The sequence below is a fragment of the Odocoileus virginianus genome, chromosome 18, assembly GCF_023699985.2.
Source record: "Odocoileus virginianus isolate 20LAN1187 ecotype Illinois chromosome 18, Ovbor_1.2, whole genome shotgun sequence".
Lineage (NCBI taxonomy): Eukaryota > Metazoa > Chordata > Mammalia > Artiodactyla > Cervidae > Odocoileus > Odocoileus virginianus.
In genome coordinates, this window is record NC_069691.1 from 14747337 (window position 1) to 14765226 (window position 17890).

The 17890-nt window shown below is 39.9% G+C and overlaps 1 protein-coding gene across 9 annotated transcripts in view; it reads left to right on the forward strand.

The window, feature by feature from the left end:
- The first annotated feature begins 3562 nt into the window (after positions 1–3562).
- TRPM3 (transient receptor potential cation channel subfamily M member 3) overlaps positions 3563–17890 on the forward strand; it is a 702629-nt gene continuing 688301 nt past the window's right edge. For 3 of the 9 annotated variants that reach the window (XM_070480357.1, XM_070480358.1, XM_070480361.1), the window contains exon 1: positions 3563–4178. In XM_070480357.1, the coding sequence (XP_070336458.1) occupies positions 4002–4178 (177 nt within the window). In that variant the 5' untranslated portion in view covers positions 3563–4001. The remainder of the gene's footprint in view (positions 4179–17890) is intronic. The other 6 variants (XM_070480359.1, XM_070480362.1, XM_070480360.1 and 3 more) reach the window with 4 other exon arrangements.

Sequence of the window (17890 nt, forward strand, 5' to 3'; positions counted from 1 at the left end):
TTGAACTCGGTACATACACTACATTCACTGTGAGAGCCTTGAAATATCTGTTCTATTAATGTCCAGATACCAGTGAATTTCAGTGTTTTAACAACATTGTGAAAATTACATTGGAGCATATTTTTTTGAAAACACATTTCAGGTGGCAGTTTGGAACACTCTAAACTACCAGGATACGGCATCATTTCCTTTCTGTTTTCTTCGGTTTTCATGAGTCAGCCCATTGTATATCCAAGAAATATAAGGGAAGACAGTGTGCACAGTGGCACAATGCTAGGTGGAAGGTGAAATAATTTTTTTAAAGAGAGGGAATGTGTTTTCAAAAGGAAGTTGGGCAGCCTGTCTGTATTGTGGCTCATTAGCAGCATTGAGACAGTTCAAATCTTATCATGATTCTTAAATTTAGCATCATTAAGGCAGGAAATAAAACACAAAGATGATCAGTGGGAAGTGGGCTTACATAGCATGGAAGAAAATTAGTTTATTGAAAGGCAGGCTTTGGAGTGCAGAAATTTGATGTGCTGGGTTTGCTATTCTGGAGGATACTGAAAACTAATGTGGTCATGTCAGGCTTCTAAGTCTGTTGGAATTTATTCTGTAGATTTGTAAACATCCACATTCATAAAACTGGTAAAACAAGCATTTTGGACTTATGAAATGCAGACGTCTGGGGATGGGCTTGCTCCTCTCTGCTCTTTCCTCATTAGACTCCTCTCTAAAGCCCAGAAAGATACCATTCCATGTGAAAATACCATTTCTTGAAGCAGGTTGGGATCCTGAAAACTCTGCTTTAGATGTGATAGCAAACAATTTTGACCCAAACTATTCCAGCAATGGGAGAAAACCTCCTCTCATGCACTATTATTTTTCTTTGATCTTTGCGCTGTAGTCTCCAAGTCTCTGGAGGTTTTGTGCTTGCTCCTCTAATTTCCATTAGAGAGGGCTGTGAATTCTCCTCCTCCTCCATTCCGCAGAGTTCCTAACTATTCTCTTTGACCAAAGTTATTCAGTAAAAATTAAAGGGGCTAGTAGGATCAAAGGCTGTGTGTTTTTGGAATGGCGCTGTCATTTTTTGTGGGGTCCTTAACAGTGAGGAACAGTGGGGGGCAGGGGAGAGTCAATTGCAGTGTTTCAGCATTTTTACAGAGCTGCAAGGGAACCAACCTCTTAATAGCATCTAATACCTTAGGGAGGCTGGTGCTTTGTAGCCTAACCAAAGGCTACATCTTATAATCTGATGAATATCACTCTGCAGTGTAGCATGAGGAAATCCATACTGCCCTATAGTCTCCCACCTTCCTCTTTACCCTGTTTACTAAACTCGTGGTAACTCATAAGAAGTTATCAGGTTTAATATGCCTTGCTTGATTCATTACCTAGTACTGAAAGTGTATACACTTGTGCAGACTTCAGGAAATCACCAGCGGACATCAGTAGCATCAGCAGCATTGGTACTTGCTGCCTAGGTGATAAATTGTAGTATAAAGGACTCAGAATACACCAGGCACTATTCAAAGTGATTCACTGATATCTTAGCTCTCTTAGTCTTCATAGCCTTGTGTGTGTGTGGCTTCATTTTTACCTCCATCTTACAGCTGAAGACTAAGGCACAGAGTTGTTTAGTAGCTAAGTTGTGACCGACTCTTTTACAACCCCATGGTCTGTAGCCCTCCAGGCTCCTCTGTCTTTGGGATTTCCCAGGCAAGAATACTGGTGTGGGTTACCATTTCCTTCTCCCAGGGGTCTTCTCAACCCAAGGATGGAACCCACATCTCCTGCATTGCAGGTGGATTCTTTATCATCAAGCCACCAGGAAAACCCAAGCCATAGGGGTCAGAATTAGAATTCAAACCATGCAGTCTGATTCCAGAATTCATGGTTTACTTTTTTAACTACATCGAACTCAAACTAAAGATCTGAAACAAATGCTCAACATTTCTTCTTCATGATCTTTTAGTCAACTCTTATGTAAAGTTAAATCTCCAGAAAGCTGAGGCAGTGGCTTAATTGCTGTGGGTGCCTTAACTATGAAAGAAGTAGGAGAGAAGAGAAAGCTTGTCTTTATAGTCTTGTAGACTAGTTTCTATCTAAATCCTGGTTTTATTAGTTATGTTAATTCTCAGGAGACCAAACCCGGGTCTCCTGCATTGCAGGCAGATTCTTTACCATTTTAGCTACCAGGGAAGCCTCAATTCTTAGCTACTCATTACTAATTTCTCAGGATCTCAATTGCTCAATCTGTGAAATGTGAATATGACAATAACATGTACTAAATAGGGTTATTGTTGATACGAACTTACATAATGCATTTAGAGTGCCTAGTGCAATGCCAGACACAGACATGTTAGATGTTAATGTTTTAAGCTGCCTTTAACCTTTGCTAGAAATAGAATGATGACAGATAATGAACCAACTATGTGTGTCTGTGTGGGGGGGAGTCTAATAAAATGATATTGGTAAATAGAATGTAATCAGATGCATGAATTTTATTCCACAAGGCAATCAGTAGTCTGGATTCTACCAGTAGACTAGATTTTCTGCAATAGTGCCCTTAGATCCGAAACACAGGATCATTGTGAGGGAAATACGATTGTAATGTAATGTGTCAGGTATTTATTACACTCCAGGGAGGATCCATATTGCTCCAAATTCTGAATTACAGCAGAGACCCTGTGTTATCACATCTGCTCTCACATCTCCAATTCTGCTTCAGAATACGTAATAATCATGGAGCTGGGATTTACCATTCTCTTCTAGTTAATTATAAACTGAAAATCAGTACAATCATAGGGAGGGACATAAAGAGGGAAAATAAGTTTAAGACAGAAATACTCTAAGGATGTGGGCGTTCTCCTGGGCAGCCAGAATTCAGTCGACTGTACTCACTAAGGTCTGATTCCTGGGAATGGGGTAGTCTCAGTGGGCTGTGACTTCTTCCTCTTCCCGGGCACTGGAACTTCACTGCTCTAAGTGATATTATTTAATTTATGCTTTCAAATTGAAAAGTTCCTTTATTCTCTGTTAACATAGGCGCCCTAAAGACTATTCATGCCAATGCAGCAACTCTCTCTTAAAGCTATCCTTAGAAAATAATAGGGGTGGGTATTCCCCAATTCAGGAAACTCCATCTTTTATAGAAAGCATTCCATGTGGCACCTTAAGGGTTAAACTTTTGTTGCAGATAGAGTATCAAGTGGCTTTTCAGGAGAGGATAACCCCCAATTTAGAAACTGCCATTTCTAAAAGGTAAGCCAAACATACGTTAGTGTACATTGCTTTCTATGAAAGGAATAACTCACCGCTTCTACTGTGTGTGTTAGTTTGTCTCTCTACCATATACCTCCCGTCATCTATATCATGTGTATAGCAGGGTGAGGACCGTCAATCACTGTTAATAAAAACCCCAGAACACGACAAAGATTCTTTTTATTGCAGATCCGTTTTACAATAGCTCTCAATTTATGATGTCACATAAATCAAAAGTGAAGTGTTTATCTTATCATTCCGAGGCATCCCTTCTCCCTCTGTGTCCTAGCCCCTCCCCCTGTGCCAGTTTCCAGCCCTCAAAGATGCTTTGTATAAGAAAGTGCAAGTTCCCCGTTCTGGCTTTATTGATGTTCCCTTTCGCTCTCTTCCTGGCTCCCCCCCAAACCAAGTGAGCAGAGCAAATGGCCCGGGTTTTCCCCCAATGCCTGACCTGCGTTTACTGGGAGGAGAGCAGGAGAGGGAGCGCGCATTCCGAGCAGGCTGCTCTGACTCCGACCACAGGCTGTTCCGTGCAGGCTGTCCCTCTCCTTCAAAACCATGCATCCCCTCCCCGAAGCAGCAGGCAGTGTGCCTCCATTCAGCCACATTTGGTATGCATGAGCACGGCTGCAGGGAGAGGGGAGGTGGCTTTCTTAAGAAGGTTCAGTGGCTCAAGCATCGCCACTTGACTAGTCTCCCAAGTTGCAGGAAGCCTCTGCCCTGATGGAATTCGCAGGTGTGGAGATGACCATGGGATGCCAGGGCCGTGGGGGACCGTTTATTTTCTAGGCATTGCTCGGGTTTGCGGTTTCTGGCTTTCCTGGTGGAATTTGGAAGGGGTCATGAATCAAACTGATGCTCCTCGACCCCTGAACTGGACCATCCGGAAGCTGTGCCACGCAGCCTTTCTCCCATCTGTCAGACTTCTTAAGGTACTGTAACTTGCTGCTTTGAATGGCTCTCATTGTGCTTTGCAGGTCTGCATACCCAACTTCGCTCTTGGCCTGGGACACACCTTTTCGGGAGTACAGATGCCTGCAGTACTTGCCGTGTTGCCCATGGCTATTGAGACGTTCTCCACTCCCCTCACCCCATGGTGTTAGGGAGGGAGGATGGTCTCAGCCACAGTTGAGAATGAGATTATGGTTGCAGAGAATGGGCTGCCTGAGTGCTCCCCACCCCCAAACATCCCTAAAATAGAATTAATTAACTTCTTTGGGAGGGTGGGAACAGTAGTGGGAGTGAAATCTCTTACTCCTGTGTGTTTGACTCCTGGATTTTTTTTCCCTCCCTGGGGAAACCCTTCGACCCAGTTTCCATTTAAATGGAACCTGAGAGAACAAAGGATTCTCCTTATTATTTTAAAAGCCCTGTGTCCTTAGGTGGTCTCTCAGGTAAAGACAAAGAACAAACCTTATCAGACTGTGACTTTTTTGGCATACTTTTTTCTTTAAAGGTATGATAATTTTAGTATCTTAAGTGAAGTCGGTGGTGGGAAAGTATTGTTAAATATATACTGTGTGCTTCGAGCTAGCTCTGGGTTACACAAAAGAAACAGTACTATACCCCAGCTAGGATGCTACCTGGTGTCTGCAGCATTTCTCTTTCTAGAAGCAAACACATTAAAAACACTGAGAAAGTCCCCACAACTTCAAGATAATTCATCTTCACCATCTGCCTTGTAGGGAAGGAAATACAAGTAAAAATTTAAAGGTGCAGAAAACAAGTATTTCCTCTCAGAAAAGAGAATGTGGTATCACTTTTTTGGGGAAAATGTATATCTCTGGATGTCCCTCCCACATCCAGGTGAAGTTTGAAAGGCAAGATGAAGTTCTTAATTCTCCTTTCCATATTAATATGATACTGAGAGTCATGATCACTGAAAAAATTACACTTAGAACATTTTTCTGTCTGAGTCTGTGTCCTGGTTGGGTCAGGTTTGATGTGGACAATTAGTTCTGTCCAGCTAAGTGGCTGCTTGCATTGGAGTGTTAACCCAGGCTCACTCCAGTATTCTTGCCTGGAGAATCCCATGAACAGAGGAGCCTGGAGGGCTACGGTCCATAGGGTTGCAGAGTCGGGCATGATTTAGCGACTGAGCGTGCATGCATTAACCCTATCTGAGTTTCCTTTATCCTATTCAACACAAACTGATTAACCTTCCCAAAGGTTACACCCCCATCCTGTTCCAACACCCATCATTTTGTTATGGTGGTGGTTTGCTTCCTTGAAAGAGTCTTTTGGAGGAAAAGGAGGTTTGGGAGTAAGAGAGAAGCTTCCTTAGATATAAGGGCTTTTGTTATGTTGGAACAACATGCGTGATAGGGCATGAAAAAGAATGAGGCCAGGGACTAACAAACAAATGTAAATTTTCCTCCAGAATTACTCCTGAATCTAGGGTCTGGGGTGAAGAGTTTCTTGGCAAACCTAACTATGACTGAAAAAATTGACTTCAGCTATTCCATGTGCAATAAGAAACATTTTTCATTTAAATCATTCATTGGCTTTTCCCCAAAGTAATGTTTTTTAATTTATATAATGACTTTTTAACAGGTGTGTGTATACTACCTTCAATGTATTATTCATTAATACTCTAATTTTTAAATGGAAAATGGTATGTATTATTTGCTTGTCATAAGATCAGCAGAGATGTATTCTTTTGAGGTATATTACTTATTTTTAGAAGAGCTGTCATCTTTTTTAATGGTACTCATCTTTAATGAGTACCATTCATGCTATATATCAGCAACACTGTCAATACTACACCAATACCACGGGTGGCATACATCTCAGTCTTACCATCCTTTATGAACATGGTGTTTTATAACAAATTATATTCATCTAAAAGGTGCATTAATGACTGCCCTTCAAATTCTCTCAGTATCTGAAAGATAAAATTTGTTTTACTAGAGAACTTTCCTTTCAAAAGACATCTGTATTTTTGAAAGATTATATGTCCTAGAAGACTTCAGATATTGAACACATTTCAAACTTGAAGAAAAGTACTACAAAATTCTTTCAGCAATACTTAGAAATAAACACTGCTTTTGTATATGAGTTATTGTATTATCAGCATTCTGGATATGAATGCTGTGTAATTTTCCCGCTCCAGATTGTTGCTGTCTTGTCTTTATTATGTTAATCCCTGTGTGTTCTTGCTCTGCTTTTATGTTTCAAGTCAAATGGAAGTTCCAGAGTAATCATTTGCATCTTTTGGTCAGTGTTCTTCCTGATTTAGTCTATAAATTAAATAATTAATAGCAATAATCGTACTGTGTTCTTTCCTCACTTTCTGTTTATTCCTTCCCTCCCCCCTCTCTCTCAATTTCTTATTCTGTCTCCCTCACACTGCCACCACCATGTTAATATAATGGATGGATTCTCTGGAGTCTATTGAAATTGTAAGCTAATAACCCCAATTCTCCTATTCAACAGGTAATTTTCCTTCCTCTTCCAAGCCTTTTTCTGATGCAGTATGCCCTTTCCAATGCCCTGATGTAGCCATAAATGCAGTTTAGGACATGATGGCATGATTAGATTGGACTAAACCCTGATCAGTCACCATTTCTGACAAGACTGAGTGTGAGCCAATTTCCTTTCTTTCCTTTCCTGGAAAATGTGTTTCTTTGCTAACTTACTTCAGTACCACACTAATGTTTAGAAATGGCTTCATAATCCTGTTTCCTGTATTTCCCATTTCTTAATAGAAACAAGATACTAAAGAATTAGAAGGGAAAGGCCAGCATCTGAAGCACGAATTAAACCCAATGAGTACTGGAATATAGTTATTATTCCTTCTGAAAACATCTTGTATTGTTATTTTGTCCATCTCAGAGAAAATTTTGAACATGCCAACCAACTTACATTTTGAATTTGAGATTGCATTTGGGAATATCATTTGAAAATGAATTTTTGGACAGGCACATGATGATGATAGCCAAAAATCAGAGGCTGTTTTCAAACGGATACATTTCAAATGGGACCCTTTCCAAACTGTTTCTCTTCAGTTGTCATTTGTTTCATTTTGATGTGTTTCAAGATTTATCTTACTATTAATTGCAGAAAGTCAAATTTATTTCATTGATGGAATATTCTTAGCATATTTTATATTCATTTTAAGGTCTGTCTCTGCCATTATTTGGGAGATTTTATTTTGGTTACTTCTGTTTAATTTGAATATTAATGTTAGAGCAGACAGCTTTTTCTGCATTGAAATCTTGGTAAATTTAGTGAAGGGGCCTTTGAAAAATAGGTTGTTTTGGGGGAAAGGGAAGCTGTGCACTTGTAACAGATTTTGGATAAATACATTTAAGCCAATTTGTTGATGAAGACCAAATAATCTGTATCATTTTAGGATTTTCAAACAAAGAGTATGACTTTGCCACTAGAGCAATGTCAGAAAGAAATTAAAGAAATTATCCTTTGGACAGTTAGGTCTAAAAAAATGAGTCCTAATTCCTTCATGTTCCTAACCACCTGTGTGACCTTGGGAAAGTTACTTAACCTCTCTGTAACTTGGTGTCCTTCTCTTTAAAATAAAGAATTTAGATCTTGATTTAGATTTAATGCTATGATTCCCTGTGGAAAAGGCTTCCATGTTCCATGGGCATGGAAAAACATAGTCTGTTGAGGCTAAAAGTAATTAAAATGAATTCTATATTAAAATGGAAGGAGGACTAGAACAGTTGGCAGAGTTTAGATCATAGAGGGCCTTGCCCACTAAACCAAGGCAGTTGAAAATGAGGCTGAAAACTGGGAGGACCATTAAAGGGATCTTAGCAGCAAAGTGATTGCTAGATTCAGCTGTTAAATAGATTGCTTTGACTATAGTGTCTAGATTACATGGGAGATGGTGAGACTGGAAGCTGAGAGATTAAATTAGAGGCCTGAAGAGTTGATGAGGACCAGGTGTAATACATTTAGTCTCTCAGTCATGTCCAATTCTTTGCAACCTCATGGACTATAGCCTGCCAGGCTCTTCTGTCAATGGAATTCTCCAGGCAAAAATACTGGAGTGGGTAGACATTTGCTTCTCCAGAGGATCTTTCTGACCCAGGGTTGGAACCTGAGTCTGCCGGATTGCAGACAGATTCTTCACTGTCTAGTAACTGAACAATAACAACAATAGGACTAATGCAAAAGTAATGGAGGTAAAATAATTAGGGCCTTGTTAAATCAATTAGTTGTGGTAGAAGGAAGAATTTACAATTTCTTCAGATATCTTCCTTTGCTGTCTGATGGTCCCAGTGATGGTGGTTCCAGTGTCTGAGAATGAAGATCCTGAGAAGGAAGGACAGAACTCGGTGATTCTTTGGTGAGCTAGAAAGGGTATGCCACTTCCTGATTCTAATGAGACTGAGACAAAAGTAAGGAATGTAATTTCATGTTATTGATGGGTATGAGTCCCATTGATAGCAGAACTCTTTGATGTAAATAACATATAATCAGTAATATCACTTAGAGTTTTCTAAGATGGTTTTTTTCTTTGTTCTTATAAAACAATACCTAGTAAACTCCCATTTTTTGAAATCCAGTTAAAAATCTCAGAGTTTTCATTAATTTCTCCACTTCGTTCTCTGTTTTTATTGTCAAAAGAGGGATTAGTGAAAGTGAACTGGGCTAACACAAGAGAAATAATTGAAAGTTAGGCTAAGAGATCCCAAATTCTGCTCAAGTACACAATGTTTTCTACTCCTATAATTTCATGTCATGGTAACCAGTGTCCATTATGTTGTCCCTGAAGCATAGCAAGATCCTGATGACAAAATGAGTTGAGTCTTTTTTTGCAGTTGATTCCAGATATAGCAGAAACTGACTTCCCTTCACTATTCTCAAACTCTTAGAAGACAGTTATGTTGAGATTCATTTTGATTTGTTTTAGATTTGTTACTTTTAAGGACTCCTTTTCACATCTAAAATTCTGTATCTTTATATGGCAGGTAGAATAATATTAATAAACCAGAGCTTTTGTTTAGCTGGGACAAGACACTCCTGAACCACATGTCCATGAGTAGCAGCCGAGTTTCCACAGGAAGAGAGGAAGCATACATCTATCATATCTAGACATATTCGTGAATGGTGGTGAGTGAGATCAAGGAGCTGGTTATGAACCAATTCTACTAAGTGCCTTAAAGATGGGAAGCATAAGAATAAATTGCTTTTAGGAAAACTGTGTGTGGTTAGGCAAAATTTTAAGGGCTGCTAATAAACTTCCATCTTTCCATCTCAGCATGCCAGGCTCAGATTCCCTTGAAGAAAATAAGAAAGAAAAAAAAATGTACCCAAACCAAAACCCAGGAGAGACAAAATCTGTGTGGGGCATTTCAAGTGGTGGCTTCAACTCAGGCTGCTGAACAGTGACCATGTGATTTGCCTCTTTGTGCAATGTTCCTTGGGCATCCTGAGGGAAATTCCTGAGGCACCAAGAAACCGTCCTGTCTCTCTGGAGAGCTCTGCCTGCTGATACGCAACATTGTGGAGTAAGGAATGAAGCTGTGTGGTCACCGTAGAATGAGGGAGGGTGTAGCTGGCTTGTCCAAGCCCAGGGCCGTCTGGCTTTGGGATGGCTTGTGGAGTCAGTAAAATAGCACAAAGTCTGTCTCAAGGGCAATGGTTCTGACTTCCCCGCAGATGATTTCCGGTGGAGGGAGGGGTGCGAACACTGCCTTTTCAGCAGTGTCTTCAAATTCTCGCCACCCCCATCTCAGTCTGTTGGTATAACCTCAACTGACTCCAAGCTCATCTGCACACAGCTATCTCCCTTTCCATTAGCTAACATGAAAAAGTAGCTCACAAAAGGTATTCAGTAAATGCTTATTGAAGAATAAATGAGTGAAAGAATGTGGGAATGATATATGAAATCCTAAGAAAGCTTAAGAATGGAGCTTGTGAGCAAAGCAAATATTCAAGCTCACCCCTGAGGATGCTGACTCAGTAGGTAGGTGGTGGGTCCAGAAATTTGCATTTTAACAAGCTCTTCTAGTAATTCTGATATGAACAGCTCTTAGAAGGACCACACATTGAGAAAAACTGCCTTAGATTCAACAAAGCTGGAGGGAAACTCAATTAAATGCCTTCTCCCTTTTGCTGGCATCTGGGCAGAACAGATTATGTGTTAGTTAACAGTAGGAGCAAAAGGTTTTTCAGAAACAGTTCACAAGTTTTCAAAACGTTTAATCATGAAAAATCATTTAGATAGAGAAGTAATTGAGTTCAGCTGCCCTGTTTTGTTTTACAGATGATGTATCATCATAAAGTGAAGGAATGTTTGTTCCTATTTTTTTTTTCTTTTCTGTTTATTTTAGATCTCCCTGTGTATTATTTTCATGATTTATTCAGGCATATGACATACAATTTTAGATTTTTTTCTAAAAAATTCAAAAAAATTACATTGAGATATATATAGAGAGAGATATGATTGTGAACCAGGACTCCCAAAGATAGTGTCCATCATCAAGATTCTGGAACATCCTGCATATGCCCCTTTAAACTTCTCTATGAAATGATATGGACCTAACAGAAGCAGAAGATACTAAGAAGAGGTGGCAAGAATATGAAGAATATCTTCACAACCCAGATAATCACGATGGTGTGATCACTCACACTCACTTAGAGCCAGGCATCCTGGAATGTGAAGTCAAATGGGCCTTACAAAGCATCACTACAAACAAAGCTAGGAGGTGATGGAATTCCAGTTGAGCTATTTCAAATCCTAAAAGATGATGCTGTGAAGGTGCTGCACTCAATATGTCAGCAAATTTGGAAAACTCAGCAGTGGCCACAGGACTGGAAAAGGTCAGTTTTCATTCCAATCCCAAAGAAAGGCAATGTTAAAGAATGCTCAAACTACCTCACAATTGCACTCATCTCACACGCTAGTAAAATAATGCTCAAAATTCTCTAAGCCAGGTTTCAGCAATATGTGAACCATGAACTTTCAGATGTTCAAGCTGGTTTTAGAAAAGGCAGAGGAACCAGAGTTCAAATTGCCACATCCGCTGGATCATCGAAAAAGCAAGAGAGTTCCAGAAAAACATCTATTTCTGCTTTATTGACTATGCCAAAGCCTTTGACTGTTTGTATCACAACAAAATGTGGAAAATTCTGAAGGAAATAGGAATACCAGACCACCTGACATGCCTCTTGAGAAACCTGTATGCAGGTCAGGAAGCAACAGTTAGAACTGGACATGGAACAACAGACTGGTTCCAAATAGGAAAAGGAGTATGTCAAGGCTGTATATTGTCAGCCTGCTTATTTAACTTATATGCAGAGTACATCATGAGAAATGCTGGGCTGGAAGAAGCACAAGCTGGAATCAAGATTGCTGGGAGAAATATCAATAACCTCAGACATGCAGATGATACCACCGTTATGGTGGAAAGTGAAGAAGAACTAAAGAGCCTCTTGATGAAAGTGAAAGAGGAGAGTGAAAAAGTTGGCTTAAAGGTCAACATTCAGAAAACTAAGATCATGGCATCCAGTCCCATCACTTCATGGCAAATAGATGGGAAAACAGTGACAGGCTTTATTTTTTTGGACTCCAAAATGACTGCAGAAGGTGATTGCAGCCATGAAGTTAAAAGACACGTACTCACTGGAAGGAAAGGTATGACCAACCTAGACAGCATATTAAAAAGCAGAGACGTTACTTTGCCAACAAAGTCCGTCTAGCCAAGGCTATGGTTTTTCCAGTAGTCATGTATGGATGTGAGAGTTGGGCTATAAAGTAAGCTAAGCACTGAAGAATCAATGCTTTTGAACTGTGGTGTTGGAGAAGATTCTTGAGAGTCCCTTGGACTGCAAGGAGATCCAGCCAGTCCATCCTAAAGGAGATCAGTCCTGGGTGTTCATTGGAAAGACTGATGATGCAGCTGACTCCAATACTTTGTCCACCTCATGCAAAGAGCTGACTCATTTGAAAAGACCCTGATGCTGGGAAAGATTGAGGGCAGGAGGAGAAGGGGACAACAGAGGATGAGACGGTTGGAATGCATCGCTGACTCAGTGGATATGGGTTTGGGTAGACTCCAGCAGTTGGTGATGGACAGAGAGGCCTGGCATGCTGTGGTTCATGGGGTCTCAAAGAGTCGGACACGACTGAGGGGCTGAAATGATGATGGTTCTTGAAATTGCAGTGGTCCCTCAAGTGCATGTCCTTTAGATTCCAGTGGTATATGATAGTACCAACTGAGCTGTGGTCAGTTCACTTGTGGACCAAGGCCAGAGCAGCCATAATGATGCCTACATTAGCAGAGACCCCTACCAGTGCCACTGTCTGTTCCACTCCACATCTTTCAAAAACTAAGGAAGAGATTCTGGACAGGGAAGGGGAGGAAGAGAACATCTAGGGATTTCATTTTAAAAAATACATTCAAAATTAAAATTAATTTTACACTTGAATTTTTAAAAATGATGTCTGATATTAAATATTAAATGTGGGAAATTGAACTGAACCAGATTTTCTTGGTTCCTAAACATGCGAGAAAGATACAGTGCTACAATTGCTTGGGTGAGGTGGGGCAGATATAACAAAATCTCTAAGATGGAGATACTAGTATTTACTTTTGTCTCACATAAAATTTATGTTAAAAGCATTTGCGAATTTTGTTCTAGCCAGTTGCACTTCCCTACTTCCATTTTCAGAGGCATATACATAGGAATTTTCAGTTTAGAGATAGCATTGGTAACTTTTGCTTCTTTTCCCCCAAATAATTAAAGAATTGCAAGGTTTACTATAAAGACAGATAGATGATAGATAGATGATAGGTAATAGACAAATAAATGATAGATAGATAGATGGACAGACAGATAGATGAAAGAAGAAAGGAATTGATTCTATTGTTTAAAAATCTATTGACAACAACATTTTATATATTAAATTGCCTTCCTTGGAGGGAGATTTATCCACCAAATCAGCTTTTAAAGGACTGTTTCTCAAACTGTGGTCCAAGACTACGTATTATAGAATCAGTTTCATGGAACTCAATCCAAACCTGTTAGTTTAAACCCGTGGGAGGACCTTGAGAATCTGCATTTTAACACGCAACCCAGATGACCTTTATGTACTGTAAGAGTTGAGAATCTCTCTTCTGAAGTGTGACACTTCAATAAATGGATGTTGGCTCATTAAAATTATGCCTCTGGCATGACCATACCTCGGTATCTGATTATTTATTGTTAAAATTTGAGTACCTGCTGTCTCTCTATCAACTTATACAGACTCATAATATTTCCACATCTTTCTAGTCCTAATGCTAACACCCAAAAAAGATGGCCTATTCATTATAGGGGACTGGAATGCAAAAGCAGGAAGTCAAGAGCTACCTGGAGTAACAGGCAAATTTGGCCTTGGAGTACAAAATGAAGCAGGTCAAAGGCTAACAGAGTTTTGCCAAGAGAATAGCACTGATCATAGCAAACACCCTCTTCCAACAGTGCAAGAGAAGACTCTACACATGGACATCACCAGATGGTCAATACTGAAATCAGATTGATTATATTCCTTGCAGTCAAAGATGGAGAAGCTCTATACAGTTAGCAAAAAACAAGACCAGGAGCTGACTGTGGCTCAGATCATGAACTCCTTATTGCCAAATTCAGACTTAAATTGAAGAAATTTCTTAAAAATAAGAAATTTAACTAGACCATTCAGGTATGACCTAACTCAAATCCCTTACGATTATACAGTGGAAGTAAGAAATAGATTCAAGGGATTAGATCTGACTGACAGAGTGCCCAAAGAACTATGGACGGAGGTTCGTGACGTCGTACAGGAAGCAGTGATTGAGACCATCCCCAAGAAAAAGAAATGCAAAAAGGCCAAATGGTTGTCTGAGGAGGCTTTACAAATAGCTGAGAAAAGAAGAGAAGCTAAAGGCAAAGGAGGAAAGGAAAGATACACCCATTTGAATGCAGAGTCCCAAAGACTAGCAAGGAGAGATAAGAAAGCCTTCCTCGCAATTATAAACAGTGCTGCGATGAACATTGGGGTGCACGTGTCTCTTTCGGATCTGGTTTCCTCAGTGTGTATGCCTAGAAGTGGTATTGCTGGGTCATATGGCAGTTCTATTTCCAGACCCAGAGGGATGGGGTGGAGAGGGAGGTGGGAGGGGGGACCGGGATGGGGAATACATGTAAATCCATGGCTAATTCATTTCAGTGTATGACAAAAACCACTGCAATGCTGTAAAGTAATTAGCCTCCAACTAATAAAAATAAATGGAAAATAAAAAAAAAAAAAAAAGAAAGCCTTCCTCAGCAATCAATGCAAAGAAATAGAGTGAAGCAATAGAATGGAAAAGACTAGAGATCTCAAGAAAATGTACCAAGGGAACATTTCATGCAAAGATGGGCACAATAAAGGACAGAAACGGTATGGACCTAACAGAAGCAGAAGATATTAACAAGAGGTGGCAAGAATACACAGAAGAACTATACAAAAAAGATCTTCATAACCCAGATAATCACGATGGTGTGATCACTAACTAGAGCCAAACTTCCTGGAATACAAAGTCAAGTGGACCTTTGGAAGCATCACTACGAACAAAGCTAGTGGAGGGGATGGAATTCCAGTTGAGCTATTTCAAATCCTAAAAGATGATGCTGTGAAGGTGCTGCACTCAATATGCCAGCAAATTTGGAAAACTCAGCAGTAGCCACAGGACTGGAAAAGATCAGGTTTCATTCCAGTTCCAAAGAAAGGCAATGCCAAAGAATGTTCAAACTAACACACAATTGCACTTGTCTTACATGCTAGCAAAGTAATTCTCAAAATTCTCAAGCCTGGCTTCAACAGTACCTGAACTGTGAACTTCCAGATGTTCAAGCTGGTTTTAGAAAAGGCAGAGGAGCCAGAGATCAAATTGCCTACATCCACTGGATCATCGAAAAAGCAAGAGAGCTCCAGAAAAGCATCTACTTTTGCTTTATTGACTATGTCAAAGCCTTTACCTGTGTGGATTGCAACAAACTGTGGAAAATTCTTAACGAAATGGGAATACCATACCACCTGACCTGCCTCCTGAGAAATCTGGATGCAGGTCAAGAAGCAACAGTTAGAACTGGGCGTGGAACAACAGACTGGTTCCAAATAGGAAAAGGAGTAGATCAAGGCTGTATATTGTCACTCTGCTTATTTAACTTATATGCAGGATACATCATACAAAATGCTGTGCTGGAGGAAGTGCAAGCTGAAATCAAGGTTGCCAGGAGAAATATGAATAACCTCAGATACACAGATGACACCACCCTTAATGGCAGAAAGCAAAGAAAAACTAAAGAACCTCTTGATGAAAGTGAAAGAAGAGAGTGAAAAAGTTGGTTTAAAACTCAACATTCAGAAAACTATGATCATGGTATCTGGTCTTATCACTTCATGGAAAATAGATGGGAAAACAATGGAAATAGTAAGAGACTTTATTTTGGGGGGCACCAAAATTACTGCAGATGGTGACTGCAGGTAGGAAATTAAAAGACGCTTGCTCCTGGGAAGAAAAGCTGTGACCATCCTAGATAGAATGTTAAAGAGCAGAGACATTACTTTACCAACGAAGGTCTGTCTAGTCAAAGCTATGGTTTTTCCAGTGGTCATTTATGGATGTGAGAGTTGGACTATAAAGAAAACTGAGCACTGACGAATTGATGCTTTTGAACTGTGGTGTTGGAGAAGACTCTTGAGAGTCCCTTGGACTGCAGGGAGATCCAAATAGTTTATCCTAAAGGATATCAACTCTGAATATTCATTGGAAGGACTGATGCTGATTCTGAAACTCCAGTATTTTGGCCACCTGATGCAAAGAACTGACTTACTGGAAAAGACCCTGATGCTGGGATAGATTGAAAGCAGGAGGAGAAGGGGACGACCAAGGATGAGATGGTTGGATGGCATCTCCGACTCAATGGACGTGAGTTTGAGTAGGCTCCAGAAGTTGGTGATGGACAGGGAAGCCTGGTGTGCTGCCTTCCTTGAGGTCTCAAAGAGTCAGACATGACTGAGTGACTGAACTGAACTGATGCTCACAGAACACTGAATGACTTTCACAATTGTTTCTTATGGGATCATGCAGGAAAGCTAACTTAGGTGCTAAGAATGTGTGGTCGATAGGTAATATCCTAGATTAGAAGAAAAAATGCCATGTTAACCTCTGTCTTATTTACTTCAAGTGGTGATAACTTACATGTTTGGAGGCAGAAATAGTGCAGTAAAGAAAGTTTAACTTCTCCTCTAATTATTTGGCCATTGCTGAAGCAAGCAAGCTCCCTTGCAACTGCTCCCTTTCTTCTTTTCCTCCCAATTGCTAGCATCACCCATTCACCACTTTGCCCAACTGGAAAGCTTAGGCTTATGCCTTTGCTTTGTTTGCCTTCACCCCTTATATAATCAGCCAATCAGTTCTGCCATGTTTTCTCATAAATATGTCTCTGTTCCACCCCCTTCTATCTATTCTAAATTCCTCAAGCCAATCATTCTTTTTCTTGGCTCTAAAATACTACAGCAGTCTACTTCAAATTGATCCTTTCCACAGCTACCAGAATGGTTTCCTTAAATGCACATAAGACCAGGATACTGCCATGTTTGACATTCTTTAATAGTACCCCTTTTCTTGTAGAATAAAATTCTAATTTCCTTGAATTGGTATTTAAGACCCTCTGTGATCTGTCCTCCATCTACTTCTCTGCCTTCGTACTTTGTTTTTCCCTTTCTCAAATCATGAATTTCCTTTTAGCTGGGCTTTTTGCACAAGCTATTTCCATTGCCTGGAAAAATCTGAACCACATCTTCTCCTACCTCACCCCTACCCATATTTTAATTCTCAACTAAGTTGGATGAGTTTAAGAAAAAATTTCCTGAATTCCTAAACCCAGATTGGGCTCTTCTTTTATTCATGCTCATAAAAGTTAGTGGATATTTCCATCTTTGCTTTGAACAAGTATAGTATTATTAGCTCTTTTGCCTCATTCTGAAAAGCCTTTTAAAGTTAGGAACCATATCTTAGACAATTTCATGCATATATAAATTATCAGACAGCACAGGATAATTGGGGTGCTAGGGCATATGTGCTAAGTCACTTCAGTTGTGTCTGACTCTTTGTGACCCTGTGGACTGTAGCCTGTCAGGCTCCTCTGTCCATGGGATTCTCCTCCAGGGGATCTTCCTACCTTAGAGATCAAACCCACATCTCGTATGTCTCCTGCATTGGTAGATAGGTTCTTTACCTCTAGTGCCAGGGGTGCTAAATGAATAGGTAAATGTTGGAGGGAATGGATAACTATGCTCCTGATGCAGTGCTCTGAAGCCACTTAAAAGAACCAAATGATATTATAAGGTCTTGGCATTTTGTCTAATTAAAGGATACTTTGAACTTGAGTTGATATATTTCATGTATTTCCCAAACTGGAAGATTAGTTAAGGAATTGAACCAATGATTAGTATTCAATAAAAGTGATGCAGGATAAAATATTTACTTAAGGAAGAAACTGCAAGTAGGTAGAACCAGATGTCTGCTTTGAAAATATTTACTGAAAGTGAAAGTGAGAGGTTGAAATTACTTCATCTGTTGCTTTTGTTGGAGAAAAGGGAATGCCTTGATTTAGTGATTGAGAGACTTTAATATGTTGCTTCATATTATATAACTTTAATAGT